Consider the following 18,826-nt stretch of genomic DNA (forward strand, 5'->3'; position numbering starts at 1 on the left):
TCTTGGGGCGCCTGGGTGGCGCAGTCGGTTAAGCGTCCGACTTCAGCCAGGTCACGATCTCGCGGTCCGGGAGTTCGAGCCCCGCGTCAGGCTCTGGGCTGATGGCTCAGAGCCTGGAGCCTGTTTCCGATTCTGTGTCTCCCTCTCTCTCTGCCCCTCCCCCGTTCATGCTCTGTCTCTCTCTGTCCCAAAAATAAATAAACGTTGAAAAAGAAAATTTTTTTTTAAAAAGAACCTTCTAGAAGGTTCACTGTTCTTGCTCTTTTACCCAGGAAAACTTGATATCTTGTATAGGGTTTTACTGTTTGAGGATGCTAGTTGGATGCAGCTAAAAAGTAAACGACATCTCTAGATGAAATTTGAGCGTGTTTCTTGTTCTCTGTGATTGAGCTAAGCCTCTAAACCTAATCCGTCATGGTGATAACAGTTCTTTTCCTCCCGGAGCTGAAGGCAAAAGCCAGTAATTTCTCCAGTGTGATAGATGTCCACCCTCTCACCTGGTGTTTTATAAATACATTGTCTTAAGTGTCTTTTAAGTATCTGTGCCTGGGAGGGTGCCTTCCTCTGTTTTATAAAACGCCAAGTGATATCACTCTGATATATAAATAATGATAATTAGAAGACAGCCTCAAATTATTTGACATCCAGATTGAAGGGAAAAGTGGTACTTCTTTTTTTTTTCCCCCCTGTAATACCCTAGAATTTGGATCAGAAATGGCATTCAGGAAAAAAACATATTGCTCCCTGTCAGACATGGATGGCTCAAAGCTTCTTCTATGTGAAGTAAGACACCACGGATGGAAGCATGTGCCAAAACCTGTTGGGGCATCAGATCTGGGCCAGACCATAAAGATTCTCAGTGCTTTGCCATGATTTGTTTGAAAATAACAGGAATAGACCAGGAGCCAGAGAAGAGGGAAGTTGTTTTATGTAAAACTCCACGTAAAGTACTTCATAGTCATTAAATTGACCTCATTTCCCAAACTCTGGCCCCTTTTCAAAAATGTCAAGAACCAGGGTTTCCAGAATTTGGTGCATCTTGATTTGGCCTGCTTTAATATAACCTCGTAAATTTTCAAGGAATTCTTTTGTTGTGGCTTCTGGTGGGGAATGTGAGACCATTTGTTTGCTTAGTTGAAGAACAGAAGGCTAAGAATCAGTAAGTCAGGGTTTGATTTCTAGCCTTACGACTTAATAGATGAATGGCCTTGGGCGCCTATTTAACCTCCAAATGTACTTCCTCCCCTGTAAAATAGGAGTAATATCATCACAAGAGCACCCTGAATATACTTCCTGTACTAATTTATATCCATGTGCCAGTCACTGTTCTGAATAACTTACTCTCAACATACCATTTAGTAGCTGAGGAAACTCATGCCCAGAAAGGTTAAGTAATTTACCTAGAGTCACACAGCAAGTAAGTGATAATGCAGAAGAATAGATTAAGGTCCAGAACTTGTTGAAGGTAAGCTGTGAAGAGGGATGCCAGTGTGACTGTTGTGCAGATGGCCCAGCAGCCCTCTGCGGGGTGGAAGTGTGGGTGAGGGGCAGGCTGCAGTGTCCCTTTCCAAGTGTCCTTGGTCTCCCTGCCCGCTTCCTCCTCTGCCCTCGTATGTCCCTGATTTTTTATTGGCTTTTCCTTCAGTCTCTTTCAAATCCATTTCCTTCTCTTTCCACTGACCTCACTCTCCCGAACTCCCCTCGTTTGTGTCTCAGCTTTTGTTACGATGCTTGATATTTGTATCCACATTACCGTGCACTAATCCATCTCCCGGTGGCGTAGCAGCCGCTCTCAGTCTTCTGGCTCTCACAGTTCCCAGTTGGGTCTGTTCTCATCTGTGCTCGGCTGCATTTATATTGGAACTTCACAGTTCAAAACCCTGCAACTCCTCACTGTATGTTAGAGTAAGGACCACGCTCTTTAACTGGGGTCCTGTGATGCTTTGGTTTGTAAGTGACAGATAATCGACTAAAACAGTGTAAGAAAAAAGGCAAACACAGAGAGTGAGTCCGTTGCTTCAGGAACAGCTGAATCCAGGGGTTTGGGGCCATATTATCAGAGTTAATTTTGAAATACGTGAGAGCCCCCAGCAGCTCAAGGCTCCCATCTTACCAAATGAGCTCCCCAACAGAAGGATGGTCTCCCCGCCAATGGCTCAGACTTGGCCCACATGCCCGGATATCCTGAGTCACCGTGGCATGGGGTTGGGCCCAGTTAAATAGGTACGAGCCACACATGTCCATACTGCTTCCCGTTCAAAACATTGACGAGTCTGGTTCTCTCCAGTGTTCCTCAGTCTTCTCCCTGTGCATTAGGTTATTCACTCCCCATCCCCCTCACGTGGCTGGGGTATGCTTTTCCAGCTCTGCCTTGAGTTATGCCGGTCTCCCTTGATGTTCTTTCTTGCCATCTCTTTGTTTATCAAAATTAGACCAATTTCTCAAGGCCCAGCTGTAATCTTTGCTACAAAGCCTTTCCTTATCCTACTACTGGCAAAAGGCATTTCTTCCTTTTCTGTCTGGGGTTCAGCAGGCTATCACTTACTGCCTTTCACTGTGTTAATAGTCTCCACCTTCATCATTCTGGACCTTTCTTCATTGCACTTACCTTTCTATAGGCCTTCATGGGTACAGAGCACTTAGGCATTGATTTTCTCTCTGCAAAAGCCTGTAGAGTAAGCAAGCAAGGTACCTCTATCCTAATTTTGCAGTTCAGCGTGGCTTGAACACCAGCTGCGCACCAAGACTGGGTGTTGACATGAAAGACATTTTACCATGATGACATCCAGATGCTTTATTCAGATTTTACAAATGAGAAAATTGAGCCCAAGTAAGTAAGTGGTCAGGTGTACCACTGACCATTGTTTTTAGCTCCTGGAACATGCAAACTCTTTGCTGCCTCTGCGACTTTTCTGAAGCTATTCCTTCTGCCTGGAATATTCTTTCCACTCTCACCTCTCCTAACCCTACTCCTCTTCCAGATCCTGATTAAAATGTCACTTTTTTAGGGAGACTTTTGTTGATCATTTCCTTCCCCCAAGTCTAAAACAAGTCTCCTGTTCTCTCCCAGTACTCCTCTGTTTTTCCTCACAGTGCTCACCACAAATTGTAGTTACTTTACTTTGATAAATGCGTATGTTTGATGCCTCCCCACTAGACTGTGTACCCCCACGAAGACGGGGACAGTGGCATCTTTAACTCGTAAGCACTCAGTGCCTGGCACTGATGGCCTGACACAGAGGAGGCACTCAAGAAATACTGTGTCGAGGGGCCCCTGGGTGGCTCAGTTGGTTAAGCATCTGACTCTTGACTTTGGCTCAGGTCATGATCTCACAGTACATGGGACCAAGGCCTGCGTCAGGCTCTGCACTCAGCGTGGAGCCTGCTTGGGATTCTCTCTCTGTTCCCCCTCCCTCAGCCTCTCCCCTGCTCATGTGCACTCGAGTGTGCGCACTTTCTCACTTTCTCTAAATAAACACTAAAAAAAAAAATGTGTTGAACGAACAAATGCAAATATCAGCCGTTCTCACAGCTCAGTAAATGCCAGAGCAATGTTAGAGCTCAGGTTGCCTGAAGCCGCGGTTAGCGTAACTCCCGACTCTTACCATGTCCTACTCTCCCCTACTAAGTTATGTGATCACCAAGACTAAGAACTATTCGAGTTCTTTGTATGGGTTCCAAAGACATTAACCCTGTTGAATATGTGGGTATTTAGATTATGGATGGTAGGTACCTGTTTGGTTGTGTGGACAGAAGGGACGAGAGACAGACAGACAGACTGCCTTGCAAGCAAGGTGCCAGGATAACCCATAAAGGAAACCAGAGGAGGATGATAATGTGTGGAGGCAAGAGGAGAATGAGTCTAACGTATTGAGCGCCTGCCCTGCTGCACAGGCCCTGTGCTGGAAGGCAGTGGTGGTTAGAAACATCAGCCTAAGTACAGCACGTTAACTTGTCCCCTGATAAGATCCAAAAATAATACCCTATTCTGGGGTTCTTGGCATAAACCTTCCATTTTGGTGAGTCTTGAAGAGTTTTTGTTTTCATATTCTTATCATATTATATTGGAACACTTTCGTTATACATGAAGGCAACTTTTATTCTTACACCAGAGTGAGCAGCCTGTTACTATAGCAATATTGAAAGTATTTTGAGGTATTTATATGCAGCATCTTCTACACACTCCTTCAAACTGTACATAGCAGTCAGTAGAAATAGGCTATAATACCCAAAATTGTTCTTCTCTCTCTTTTCTCTATTAAACTTCTGTGAACTTGGTTATAATTTAGTTTTTAAAATGTGAGCCTTTTATTTTCGGAAAGATTAATTTAGGGGAGTCGTGAATATATCTGACCTATGAAACATCAAAAATAGCTCTGAAATAATTTGAATTTTGTTGTGAGTACCATCAAGATATAATTGCTGCATGAGATCTGTCTTTTTCAGCAAATACGGTGCAATCATAGATTCCTTCTGTGTGTCTGCAGGGCCTGGACAGCTTCAGAGTAAAACAGAAATTCTTCTCAGGGAGTAAGGAGCCAACATCCTCCTTTCCTGTGCCATATGATCTTCCTCCAGAACTGTATGGAAGTAAAGGTAGGACACAGGTTGGGGCGCCTGGGTGGTGCAGTCGGTTAAGCGTCCAACTTCAGCCAGGTCATGATCTCGCGGTCCGGGAGTTCGAGCCCCGCGTCAGGCTCTGGGCTGATGGCTCGGAGCCTGGAGCCTGTTTCCGATTCTGTGTCTCCCTCTCTGTCTGCCCCTCCCCCGTTCATGCTCTGTCTCTCTCCCAAAAATAAATAAATGTTGAAAAAAAAAATTAAAAAAAAAAAAAAAGGTAGGACACAGGTGAAGGGAAAGTGTCCGTGTTTTACACCAAAAGAGAAACCGTGCCGAGGAGAAAACTGTTGGTCTCCCAGTGGGAGGTTGGCTCATGGAAAACTTTGGAAATGCAGGTTTGAGGAGGCCCCTTTGCTGCCCTGTCTGGGGCCGCAAGAGCTGTAGTTCTTGAAATGGTTGGTCCCCAGGATCCCTCTGCACTCTTATTATTAAGGACCACAAAGAGCTTTTATTTACATGGGTTTTTAGATCTCTTGATGTTTACTATATTAGAAATTAAAACCAAGAATTTTGGTTAGTTTTAAAGTAATAGTAATAGACCTAATTATATATATACACACACACACATATATATAATTTCCCCTCCCCCCGCCCCAAAAAAAGAAAGTGAGGAAAATGGCATTATCTACAATTTTTGCAAACCTCTTTACTAGCTGGGTTAATGATAGATAAATTCTCATAACTGCTCTGTTGTGATATGATGTAACAAAGCATCTGTACACTCGTGAAAAAGTGAAAATAAATAATGGCTTAATATTTTGATGAAAATAATTTTGACTTCACAGATACCTCCCATCCTCTTAAAAGGGAGATGCCCTGGCTGCCCAAGGCTGTGACTTTCTTAAAGGCAGTGACCAAGTATTTCCCGTCATAGAAGGTCATTGGAATGTTGGTTCAGGTTCGTGGTGTTTTTGGAGGCATGCTGGCTGGCATGAATGGCATCCGGTTCTGACCCAGCCCCACAGGCTGCAGGGCCACTTTCCTCGGGCCCAGAATGTCTGTCTTTGAAGCGAGTTCACACTTACTAGACTCACATAGAGCGGATGTATAATCAGGATGTGCTTGTTAATTTCAAATGGCGAAAGGTCCTGTTGCAACCAGCGTATTTCTCCTGAAACGTAGGTGCCTACGCAGAGAGCCAGACCACAGTCGACCGTTTTTGAGTGAATGCTGAATCTGAACAGGAAAATCTTTGTTCTTGATTGGAAAGTTTTAATGACCTCATGCCATTAAGATTCAAAATCTCTAATTCCCTGACAGAGTCAGCCTAGCACAGTGGGTCCCTTTCTTCCCTGGACGGTGCTCGCTGGGTTCTAGATACTGCCCCACCCTCACTCACCCTTTCTGGCTTTTTCATGGTGACCACACCAAACCTGCCCCTGCCAGTGGACCTGTTTCTTAGATTGCACTGACACATCTGACCCAGTTTGTACTGTCTCCTGCTGTTAGTGTGCCGGCTGCCTCTGGCGGGTGACTTACAGCTATAAACAGTTGTGTTGATAGTAAATTTCAGAAGGCTTTTCTTTTTCCTTTTTTCTAAGCTGTGTATGTTTGAATTCTCTAAATCTGTTAAATCCTCTAAATTTGTTGTATATTCATGCATTTTCATTTTTCACTAGCAAGATTATATCGGTTTTGTCACAATTCCAGAGAATCTGTACCCCCACCCCCACCCCCTGCACACGCAAATGAAGACTACTGCTAGAGAACCAGGCTGTGTTTCTGTGTTGCCAGCTGTGCAACTTATTAAGTGACCTTGGGCAGTTGTTTGCTTCCTCTAGGCCTTAGTGTCTCTATCTATAAAATGGGAAAATAAGAGTGTCTACTTCAGAGAGTTGTTGAAAAGAGTAACCAAGATGCTATCTTATCTGTCAAGCACCTAACACCGTATGTAGTGCAGAGTTAGCAGTTCATAAACGTTAGCTATTGTTGCTGTTATTTAAAATATCCAGGTCAGTTCCTGGCCCATAATGGTGGATCAGTGTTCATTTTCTCTCCTTCCCCTTGGTGAGCTGATGATGAAAAGAGCCTAAGGCCTGTGCAGGGCAGTCCCTGAATTGCCCAGTGTCTCAGGACATGAGCGTGAAGACCTCTCCTTCCACCTGCTAGCTTTACGCTGTGGCTTCGTCTTTTCTCCCCTGTCTGTTCTTCATGTTCCTTTTTTTTTTTTTTTTTGCCTTAAACCTGAATTCTGAATAAGCTTAGCAGAGGTGGGGACTGACTGACTTAAGCTTGACTTCCCTTAGTCTGGCCTTGGGCTATGTACTTTCCACCCCCAGCCCAGAACCTTGGGTAGAATTCCACCTCCTCCACTTAATCCTAATCTCCAAAGGACTTTGAAAGCAAGAATGAAAGAGATCAAGGAGCCTTAAAAATATCCCAGAGCTTCTTCAGTTCCAGTAGAAAAAGCATTCCCCAGGGGTGCCTGGGTAGCTCAGGCAGTTGGGCATCTGACTCTCGATTTCCACTCAGGTCATGATCTCATGGTTGGTGGAATCGAGCCTTGAGCTGAGCTCTGGGCTGACAGCTCAGAGCCTGCTTGGGATTCTCTCTGTCCTCCCTCTCTCTGCCCCTCCCCTGCTTGCATGCATGTACACACATGTGCACGCACTCTCAAAATAAACTTAAAAATTAAAAAATAATAATGGAACATACAGAACTTCAGAGGCTTTGGTTATATTCTATTAAGTGATCTATGCCCCCCTTTTTTTAAATACATACAGTATATGCAGTTGGCCCTTGCACAGTGCAGGGGTTATAGGCACCGACTCCCAGTGCAGTTGAAAATCTACATATAACTTTTGACTCCCCCAAAACTTAACTACTAATAGCCTACTGTTGGCCAGAAGCTTTACTGATAGCATGAAAAGTCGATTAACACATACTTTGTATATGTATTATATACTGCATTCTTAGAATAAAGTAAGCTAAAGAAAAGAAAATGTGAAGGAAATCATAAGGAAGAGAAAATACACTTAGAGTACTGTATATATTTATCGAAAAAAGTCCACGTGTAAGTGGACCCATGCAGTTCAAACCCGTGTTCAAGAGTCGACTACAATATTCTTTTCTTTGAATTTCTGACATAATTTTAGATTCAGAAAAAAGTTACAAGTACAAAGAATTCCCATGTTCTCTTCACCCAGGGTCCCCAAATGTCAGTGTTTTAGAATATTTGCATATCTCCTTTCTCATGTTAACTTTTTTCTGATCCATTTAAGAGAAAATTGCAAGCAAATACTTCAATATATATTTCTTAAAAATACTTACATAACTACAGTACAGTTATCAGAAGGAATTAATATTGATTCAGTACTATCATCTACAGAATTTATTCGTATTTCATCAGTTGCCCCAATAATGTCCTTTATAGCAAAAGGAAAGTTCCAGGTTACATGTCACATTTGGCCATCATGTCTCTTTAGTCTCCATTAATTTGGAACAGTTCCAGAAGCTTTTTGTTTTATGATAGTGTCACTTTGCTGAGCACAGGACAGTTATTTTATTTTTTAACATTTATTTAAAAAATTTTTTTTAATGTTTATTCATTTCTGAGAGACAAAAACAGAGCCTGAGCAGGAGAGGGTCAGAGAAAGAGAGGGAGACACAGAATCCAAAGCAGGCTCCAGGCTCTGAGCTGTCAGCACAGAGCCCGATGCGGGGCGCGAACCTACAAACCACAAGAGTATGACCTGAGCCGAAGTCAGACATTTAACAGACTGAGTCACCCAGGCACCCTTCACAGGCCAGTTATTTTATAGTCGGTGAGGGACGTTATACATTTGGTTTGTCCACTATTTCTTCACAAGTGGATCCAGGTTGTGTACTCTTGCCAAGAATACCACACAAGAAATGTGTTTTTCTTGGTGCATCATATAAGGAGCCACGTGATAATTACCTGATTACTGATGAAGTCAATATTGATCATTTGGTTAAGGTGGTATTTGCCAAGTTGTATATATCTTTTGCAGGTTTAGTATATTTCAGATTTAAGTGTGTGGAACTAAGCTGATTAGCTGTGTATGTAATTGCTCATTTGAAGAGGTCATTAAAACCTTGGCACATGTGATGCACATGGTCTAGATTAAGCACATACGTAGTGTATGATTATTTCTCTCAAGTGCTTTAAACCATTGGTTCCCATATAGTTTAGCCACTCCCCCTACTGCTTGATTCACTTGCAATAATTTCTTGAATTCAGAAACTTCAGTCTAGACCTATCAGAATTATTGCTAAATAGTAGAGGCAGATTCATAAACTTTTTGAAAGGGAAACAGCTGATTGAACTTTCTAATCCAAAGAAAATGCAAAAGAAGTCCTATAAAATCGTTGATATACTTTTAAAGACCTGTTTTTGAAAGCTCTTTGGAAATGAGGACTTTTTTTTTTAATAGAACCAGGAAAGGTTTTTAGACATGATTTTGATCATCTCTGTTAATAAAATCTATTTTTGTTTTATAGTACAAACAGAAGGCTGACACCAAACTTCTAGCTTAGTTTGTGTTTTTTTTTTTTAATACTTATTTATTTATTTAGAGATGGGGAGGGAGAGAATCCTAAGCAGGCTCCACGCTATAAGCGCAGAACCTGACGCAGGGTTTAATTCACAAACCATGAGATCATGACCTGTTCATCTCCCTGGTTTGGGCTCCTTCCCACTGGACATTGTCTTCTACACGGCTGCCATGCATATCTTCTATCACACTCCTGTTTTAAATTGTTTCATTGTATCCCAGGAAAAAGACAGCTAGCTTCTCATCCCAGACTGTCAGATCCCAGACTGATTGTGTTAAGATCACCTTTAGAACTTGTTAAAAGCGTGTATTGCCAGGGCCCCGCCCAGACCAACTGAAACAAGGTCCCTCTAGGTGGGTTGTGGAGAAGTGCACCAGCAGTTGTCACATCAGCCAGCTTTGGGAACCACAGCGCAGACGTGAGGTTCAGAATTCCAGGACCGTGGCCTGCCTGCTTGTGTGTCTGCCCCACGGGACTGCACCCCCGGGGACCACAGCCTTGTGCCTGGCTCCCAGCCAACACTCAACAGATCCCTCAGATCTGCGCATGCCTATATCATGAGGCACGTTTTTCTCCCATGGGACAGTTCTGGAGGGCTGCTTAAAACAGGCTTTCCTCTAAGCCCCGCAAGTATTAACGCTGATTTCCAGGAATAATGGGCAAAAAGACCCAGCAGAGAGACAGCCAGCATGGCAGGTGATCAGCTCACAGATACAGACATTTGCTCATTTACAAAGCAGAGTGTCCAGAGATTTGCCAATAGCACGGTCACCTTACTCGATCATTGTTGGCCAACAGGGAGAGGAGGAAATGCAGTGGTGGTCTCGAAGTTACTGGCTGACTGGCAGATGTGTGCATCACAAACCCTGCATTGGTGGTGAATCTAATAGCCGCTCTTACAGCAAGGATCCTGGGGTGCTCTGCCTTGGGGATGAAGTAGAGCCGATGTTACCAATAGAGCAGTTTGCAGAAAAGACAGGCGAAGTGTAGCCGCAGAAGAGGTGCTCCCAGTGGGAGAGAGTTGGTGCCCTGTTGAGGCCGGTGTAATTGCGGGGAGTCTCCAGCAGCATCTTCCCGGGACTCCAGCCCTGCCAAACCCTCACCTCTTAGGAAGCGAGCTTGCAACACAGTTCCACACAGGCCGGGCTTCTGGCTTTCTAACAAGGTGGTTTCACTGTGTGTGGTTTCAGGCTCTCACACCCTCTCAAGGTCAAAGAGGAGAACAGAGTCCTGATGGCTTGTTGCCATCTTTGGCATTCTTTCCCTGCACGTCCTGCTGGATGCTGCTCTGCGCATGCTGGCTCTGCAATTATTCCACAGGTGATTCAACACTGATCTGTGAGGAGAGCCTCGCATTGTTTGCCAGGCCATCCTCTGAGCTACCGTGTTACCTCTCTGTTCGGGAGGAAGGGAGAGCTTCCCCTAAGAGCGGGCTGGCAGGGCTGAGCAGCTGCTCGTGTGGATGGTAGTTTCAGCTCACCTGCCGAGTGGTTGGTTCCCTGTAAGCACTCAGCCTTCTGGAGTTGTGTATTTGAGACCCAGTGGGGAGATTCCATGGGGATTTATTTTTCACCCTCACAGCGTATTTACACCCTAGGCATATATGGTTCTTTTGAATTGGTTTGATTCTAGCAGCAGTGAAGCATGGTAGAAGTGATTTGTTCAGATTTTTTCAGTTTCTGAAACCTCAGAGGGGGGAAAGTTTGCATTTTGGAGCACCTGCAACATGTCAGGAACTTCTACAGGTGTTCTCTCATTTATGTTTCACAGTAATCCTGGGAGGTTGCTTGTGCAGCTAATTCCCATTTCACAGACGAGGAACCTGAGGCCAAATTTGAACATAGGTCTTCAGGGTTCTTTCCATCGTGTCGTATCAAGGTGTGTTGTCTTCTTCAACATTGCCCTGCAGTCATTATAGAGACTCTCCTGCCTCATCAGTTCCTAACCTAAGGAGCAGAACGAAACCATTTCACGGATGTGAAAATGAGCCCCTTGGTTATATGTGACCATGACCATGCCATCTGTTACTGTTGGTTTCTCCAGCTTCATAAAAGGAGAAAATAATAACTGCCCTTGTTAAGGTTCTTTCTCTGCTGGACACTACATGGCTTTATCTCCTTTAACTCTCGTGACAGTCCCACAGTGTAGGCACAGATAAGGACTCTGGGGCTGAGGGAGGTGAGGTCACTTGTCAGTGTAAGTGACAAGCCGGAATGTACCTCCTGGCTTCTGCTTGCCTGTTTCCACATTCACTTGCCTGGGTCTTAGCACAAACCTTTACCGACAGCCTTTGTCTGAAATGGACTGTTGTGTGGGGTTGGTTCAGAAAAGCTTTTTAACAGTTCGTAGACTCCAGCACATGGGTGGTTTTATCCTACCAGGTAAGTGAATTTTTTTAATCCTGTTCAAATAAGTGTTATACGTATGTAATATGTTTTTTCTGCCCTGCCCCCCAGATCAGCCATGGATTTGGAATATTCCTTATACCAAAGCACCAGATACACACGGGAATATGTGGGTTCCCTCCTGAGAATTTTAAAGTACTGTGGAATTTAGGTTTAAGGCATCAAGCCCCAAATATTAGATGTTGTTTGTACTGGACGTTCACCCTTAAGTTTTACCTACATCCCTACAAAACTGCAAAAGTCACTCCTGTGAACATGGATGCTGGTTATACTTTTAATGGTCATTAACAGTGTCACTAAAAAAAAACTCACTTTTCTAAACTTTGGAATGAAAACTGGACAGCGTTAAGAGAACATACGTAAAACCATCCTCCGAGCGATGTGGGATCTCACGGTGGTGCCAGCTCTTCTGAAGATGGACTCTGTGTGTCTCGCTCCATCGGGAAAGGCGCTCTGGATTCAAACGCAACTTGTCAGGGGAGGAATGTGATTGTCCGCTTATTACGCAGCCCGCAGCTGTGTGTCTCATGGTTGGCGGAGGTTGGGGCGGCAGCTGTTGAGACGCCTGGGTCCTGCTGCCTCTTGTCTCCCCGCAGCCTCACGGGGCTTGTCCTGCTCCCGGTGCTGTGCCAACCCCCTCTCTGCGCACGGGCGGGTCGCGCTGCCCCATACCACCTGCCCTTTCCTCGCCCGTTCCTCCGAGTGGAGCGGTGTCTCTTTCATCCCCACAAAATTCCGGAAAAGACACACACAACCATACAAACGTACAAGTATTGTACTTGGAAGAAACCCTGAAAGATTACCTAATTTGGTGCCTTTGATTCACAAGTGAGGAAACTGAGGCCCAGAAAGGTTCAGGATGACCACCCCCTCCCCACCACGCCCCCCATCACATAGTTGGTTTGGGTCAAAGCTCTGAGGGTCTCTCTCTGCTTTATGTTCCTATGTCCTTCATACTTAGAAATCAAGTTCTCCTAAGATGTAGACCCTCTTTTATTTTTTTTCTACATGAGGCTGATTTCATTTTGTCACCACCTTCATCTTTGAAGCGTGTTGAATGTTAATTTTGAAAGATTTTTGAAGATAGCTTTTCAGACCGTTCCTCAGAGGCCTACGATTTTCACCTTTAGGAGCCAGCAGGGTGGGCGGGGGTGCGTTGACAGAGAAGACAGCTGCGGGCCTCCACCCTCGTCCTGTCAGAGCAGCTCTGCTTCACCTATTTTAGATTGTGGGATTCTGTCAAGGATATTATCGACGGGTGTGTGTGTGCACGTGTTCTGCTTTTTAAAAAGTTGAAAAGCCATTAGTTTAACCAGTTCATGACCCAGGTAAGAAGACGAAGGCTTAACCCTTTTCTGACCATGCCTTCTACTTCCCAGAACATGCAAACCCTACATCACGTGAGCCGGAAGGCATTGGGAAGGCACCCGGGGCTGGCCCGGAGTGGGTGGCCGGCGGTCTGTGTGTCCAGAGGACTGGCTGGGGCACCTGGCTGGCTCAGAGGAGCGTGGGGCTCTTGGTCTTGGAGTCATGAGTTCAAGTTCCATGTTGGCTGTACAGATTACCTAAATAAAACTTAAAAGCAAAAAAAAAAAAAAAAAAGGATGGGCAAAGTACCCCAGGATTCTCACCAGCATGGTGGTCCCATCCTGGGTGGGGGTGGGGGCAGCACCGAGCAGGCCTCTGTCAACAGGAGCGGTGTCCCCAGGACTGAAGAATCAGCCTGTTCTACAGCGGGATTCAGCCTGGGCTGTGCGGGGTGGGTTCAGCCCATCAAGAGGGCAGCAGATGGACAGCGGTCACAGCCCCCTGCTAGGAGGCACTGTGTGGAGTCAGACACGCAGGCACGTCGCTCGTCTGCTCCATGTAACTGCAAGGTGTGTGGGAGCTCAGAGCTGGGCTGGGACTGCCGAAGTTTGAATCCCAGCCTTGCCACTTGCTGTGCGACCTACACCAGGCTGTTTAACTTCTCTGTGCCTTGGGCCCCTCAGCTGTAAAATGGGAGTGGTGTCAGTCCTCGCAGATGGTTGAGAGTAGGGAGTTACTATGTGAAGATGCTTGGTGCCCGCACAGAGCGAGAACTGTCCAGGGATTGCTACTGCGGCTGCCATAGTTGATTCGTTAGCATTATCCTCATTTTCCTGATAAGGGACTCCTTCAAAACGGTGAAGTGTTTGTGCAAGGTCACACTTCCAGAAAGTGCTCTTACCAGTATTTGAACCCGGGGCTGGCAGGATCCAAGTCCTCTTTTCTGCCAGGTGGTTCAGGCTTCCAGGTAACATGGCGTCTGAGGAGATGGGCAACCTTTACCCCCCAGGGTGTTGTAGACAGATCCTCTTACAGAGCACAACCAGCTGGTACGGCATGTCAGATTCTGATGAAAGTTTCTAAATGCTCATTTTCTGTGTGTGTGTATACGTGTGTATATATACACGTATATATATATATATATATATAGTATATATGTGTGTGTATATATATACGCATGTGTATATATATGTTTAGGTGTATACGTATATGTGTATATGTATACATACGTGTATGTATGTATATCGTTCTGTATATGTGTTTCTGGTTCATGGGCCATACTTAAGGTAACATCCCTCCACACCCCATGGGGACCCAGAAGAGCCCAATGGAAATAAGTTCTATAGAACAGGTGGGTAGGTACATCAAGGTAACATTAGGGGAAGTCCATAGTCAAGGGTTATGCACTCCGGGTGTCCAGGCCTGACTGCTAACAGCAGCCTCCTGTGCCCCTTGTCCTGGGCAGCATGGGGTCAGTAACGTGAGCTTTCTGGGCACAGTTGATGGCACACATGGAAAATAATGCCCCAAGAGTAATCAACATGGGAACACAAAAAACAAGTTCTATCCCATCTGTTCCTTTTTTTAAATGGGACTGACCGAATTGCCCACAGTGCTACAAAAAAGCATCAAACATGCCTGTTAATGTTTGAGGAAACCCACGTTGGGGTTTAACAGTCCTTTCTCCCTGCCTCTTGGAACCCTCACCCCTAGTGCCTGCCTGTAGCTGCCCGCTGCCTTTATCCTTTTCCCCCACCTCCTCCAACCTCCTTCAGATCGCATGGCAACACTCTCCGGTGACTATATATCTGCTGAGGGCAAACATCCACATCAAAATGCAACTTCCTGTCTTTTCATAAACTTCTATAGATTTATTGACTTATCAAAGAGTTCCTCAGGGCACCAGGGTGGCTCAGTTGAGCATCCAACTCTTGATTTTGGCTTCTCCTTTTACAAAGGTGGAGATGTAGCCTAAAGGTCTAAACGAGAGTTTGATTCCCGATGATGAATGTCAACAGAATATTCTGAATGCTTGAGCGTTTAAAGAGACCTAAAAAAATTTTGAGGCAGAAAATAGCCCCTACACATAGCAACTTAGGAGAAGTCACTTGCCATTTTGTTAGGAGGGTTCCGTGTCCCCTTCACCTCCGACGTATTCCTTTAGGAAGAAAAGAATGGTCTTCCACTAGCTGCTTTCATGGGGTGACGGAGGGAGAAGGTTTTTAAGTCCTCACACTTCTGAAAAAGGCTGCCTGCGTTTAACTATAGTTGATACAAATCAGGCTTACAGTTCACTGATGGGCGGGGGGGTGGGGGGGGTGCACCTGGGTGACTCAGTCGGTTAAGCATCCGACTTTGGCTCAGGTCCCGATGTCACTGTTTGTGAGTTTGAGCCCCGCATTGGGCTCTGTGCTGACAGCCTGGAGCCTGCTTCAGATTCTGTGTCTCCTCTCTGCCCCTCCCCCGTTCACATACACTCTCTCAAAAATATTACAAAATTTTTTTTAAAGTTCATGTATTTGCAAGGCTGTCATTTTTCCACATAACGTAATAGCCGATGTTTCCTGAGCTCTTCCTGCCTCCACTCCTGTGCTTGCTTTATATTTAATCCTCACGTCCTTACATTTAATCCTTCTGTTAAATGACATCCATAAGGTCCCGCAGTGCAGTGGAGCCCAGCTTTGTTATCCTGGGTTCTTGTGTAGAAGTTCTGTAGTTATCCTTAACAGAACTTCTGTGACTTCCAACGAATATGGTTTCTGCATCAGATTCAGTATGTGAAAACAAGGATCTTCTTCTATGTGATTTTGTCACAACTTTTTTCCACATAAGATAAAAAGTTTACTCTCTAGGGAAATGACAGTAGTCCGTGTGAAACCGTTTTTGGATGATCTGGGTGTTTGATTCAAATCTTAGGACATTTTAGTTTCTCATAACTGAAAAATCAGCTGCAACTCCTTGACAATTCAAGGAAGGGAATTCCTTGAAAATGCTTGCTTTTAACTGATGGATACCTCAAAAAATTAGGCATTCTTTATTTACATTCACAAAATGTAACAATTGATGAATGATATGACAAAGTATGGTGGCAAAAGTCTTCAGGATTAAAAAAAAAAAAGTCTGCAGGAACTCAAACTGGCAAAACCAAAATAGCCTGTTGTATACGATTAAATCTAAAACTCTGTTGACAGTGTGCTATAACTACACGTGCCTAGATACCATTATAAACTTTTTGACAAGTTTTCCAAATTTAGTACCCTGCTTTTTTTCAAGCAATATCCAGGACAAAATACTATAAACAAAACTACAATTTCTTCGTGTTTTTATTTTTTTTAATGTACTTGTTTTTGAGAGAGAGGGAGATACAGAATCCAAAGAAGATGAGAGAGAGCAGGGAAGGGGTGATGTGCAGCTATGTGTTCCTGGGAGAAGAGCGGCAGTGCCCACAACCAGCATCCAACATGGAGGCAGGCTGGTCCCCGAGTGGTAACCTAGACCAGCACTTATGTGTGCCAAATACTGTGCTATATTTGTATTGGTGAATCTTCATAGTAACCCAGTACTATTACCACCCCCACTTTACAGATGGGGAAGCCGATTATTGGTCCAAAGTCACACAGCTGGCAAGGGGCAAAGCTGGGATTTGAACCCAGGCAGTAAGCGTGGCAGATGTTCCCAAGCTCCAGGCAAGGAGCAGGCCTCATCTATGGGACACGTAATTGTAGCTACAAAACCAAGTACGCTTTCATGCACTGTAGTAACCAATCATAGTTGGCGTGACAGAACCAGCCATCGGTGTGTAAAACCAGCCAGGAAACGCTGCATTATTCAGGCCTGAGCCACTGAATTAGAGCAAGAGCCTGACTGTGGAACTGGTTCCTTTCAAGTGAGAGCATTGAGGGCTGAAAACTTTGCCATGTGAAGTACGTTCTGTTAACTTCTCTGACTGAAACCTGGTGTTTCCACAGATTAGATCTAAAGCACAGAGCAGAAAGGACTATGCCAAGTGTCAAAAGAGAAGGCAGCAAAGAACACGCCGGGGGGGAGGAGGAGGCAAGAGTCAGCCCAGGATATGAAAGGAGGGTGCCTCATGCAGTAACAAGGGTGGCACAAACAGGTACGGGGCCAAAGCAATGCAAGTCACAGTAAAGCCCGTGTTCTGTACAGAGTTCCAGTCAAGTGCATCTCAAAGCAGAATCCAACTGCTGCATCTCAAGTACACGCTGTTCTCTTAGGCCTACCAGAAGCCCCGCCAAAACTAGTCTAACCAACATTAATCATTCTAAGACACTGGACCCTGTTCCCTTTGTAGCTAGGCTTTCAGAGCGTTCCACTTGGGTTTATTAACAGCCGGAAGGCATCCAGACTAGTCTTTTTAATACACATAAAGAGAAACTCAGAAGGGAAAGGCAAGGGAGAAATTGGCATCCATAGGGAATTTATTACAGGTATAACCAATCAAAGGGAACTATATACATCGCACTGTGGGGCAGGTGATACTAACCTCATTTGATAGGGTGAAAGAGTCAAGGTCACAGCTAGTATGTGTTCCTTTGTGGCCCTGAGGACACAGATGATGCCACTGTGCATGCTCTGGTAGCTCTTTGTTCATAGGTGCTTTGGAAATTAACATGGTAGCTGAATGCTGATTGTGTTTTCTTAAGGTAATTGACATGAAAATTTAAGAGTCTATTCAATAATTTATCGGTATATTTATGAAAGAATACGATGCTTTTATAGTTACAGAAATCAGATTCATTAAGCTTAAATGATGAAAGAGACTTTAACAGTGTCTACCAAATGCTGGAGCCAGATGATCATAATGTTAACAGTCTATCTCCAAGTCCAGAATATCTGCTTTCAGGAATATGAACGTCATTCTCAAGTAAGCCTTATCCACCTGGAGGCTGAAATACCCTCTGCCCCCACCCCACTCCAGGATCCCACATTACTTCCAGGTAGTTATTTTAAAAAAGAAAACACTGCTTTCCCAATAGCTCTGGCAAAAGTCACCTGACACACCTCACTCAAGCACTCCAGATTAGGGGACAGCCCCTGGTGAGAAGGGTGCAGGTGTGGAGTTCTCCAAAGACCAGTGGAAGATGCCTGAAGTCCACTCCAGAGCAACAAGTATCTCCAGGTGAAGTGTCAATATTGTGCCTGGAGAACCTTTCTATGTCCCATCCTTAAGTAGTGTGTGCAAGTGTGCAGATTTTGCTTAAAAGCGAGGTAAACCACGAAGGAAATTTTCAAGTCTACGTTTTTCTTGAAGGCTGCACAAATAAGTAAATCTTTATAATCAGAGTTTTCTGAAACGGTGGTTTTTCATACTGTCAGTCACAACCTTTTTGTGAATCATGAAATCAATACAGGGAGTCATGACTAGCAGTTTTAAATATAGTAGAAGATCTCTGTTCTTCAGGGCTCAGGGTTATAATATAAAATGTATTCCTTCCCAGGTTGCTAGTTCTACCACCCTGAGCGAAGACGGTTTCGTGGGTAATGGCTTGAGATTGACAAGCCTGAGAGGGGACTCAGCTCCAAGGCGCTCGGGACTCAGAACTGTCTGATCCCAGCTCCGCTCCCTCCACGCCATGAAACCGTAGGCAAGTCACGTGATGCCTTTAAGTCTTCATTTTCCCATCTGTTAAGCGGGGGCTAATACCTACCCTTCCTGCCTCGTGGGATTGTTTTAAGAATCAAATGAGACGGTGCTCTTAAACACCGGCAAGAACCCCACATATCTAAGTTGTAATGATTCTTATTCTCAAAAGTGCTGAGAACTGGCGATCTCTCTCCGGAGCATTTAGAGGATGGTAATTCAAGTGTAGAAAACAAAGACCACGCCCTTGGAAAAATTAGCATTTTCCCACAAATACGGAGTTTTTTTCATGTTTATTTTGAGAGGGAGTGTGCATGCGAGCGGGGTTGGGGCAGAGAGAGAAGGAAAGTGGGAGTCCTAAGTAGGTTCTGTGCTC

The 18,826-nt window shown here is 44.7% G+C and overlaps 1 protein-coding gene across 7 annotated transcripts in view; it reads left to right on the forward strand.

Moving 5' to 3' along the window:
- The window catches only part of TDP1 (tyrosyl-DNA phosphodiesterase 1), a 91,766-nt gene extending 78,923 nt beyond the window's left edge, over positions 1 to 12,843 (forward strand). For 4 of the 7 annotated variants that reach the window (XM_040477981.1, XM_040477980.1, XM_040477979.1 and 1 more), the window contains exons 15-16: positions 4,488 to 4,596; positions 4,838 to 7,080. In XM_040477981.1, coding sequence (XP_040333915.1) covers positions 4,488 to 4,596; positions 4,838 to 5,004 — 276 coding nt within the window. In that variant the 3' untranslated portion in view covers positions 5,005 to 7,080. The other 3 variants (XM_040477978.1, XM_040477983.1, XM_040477982.1) reach the window with 3 other exon arrangements.
- The last annotated feature ends 5,983 nt before the right edge of the window (positions 12,844 to 18,826 follow it).

This window comes from Herpailurus yagouaroundi, unplaced genomic scaffold, assembly GCF_014898765.1.
Source record: "Herpailurus yagouaroundi ecotype Mexico unplaced genomic scaffold, PumYag 141, whole genome shotgun sequence".
Classification (NCBI taxonomy): domain Eukaryota; kingdom Metazoa; phylum Chordata; class Mammalia; order Carnivora; family Felidae; genus Herpailurus; species Herpailurus yagouaroundi.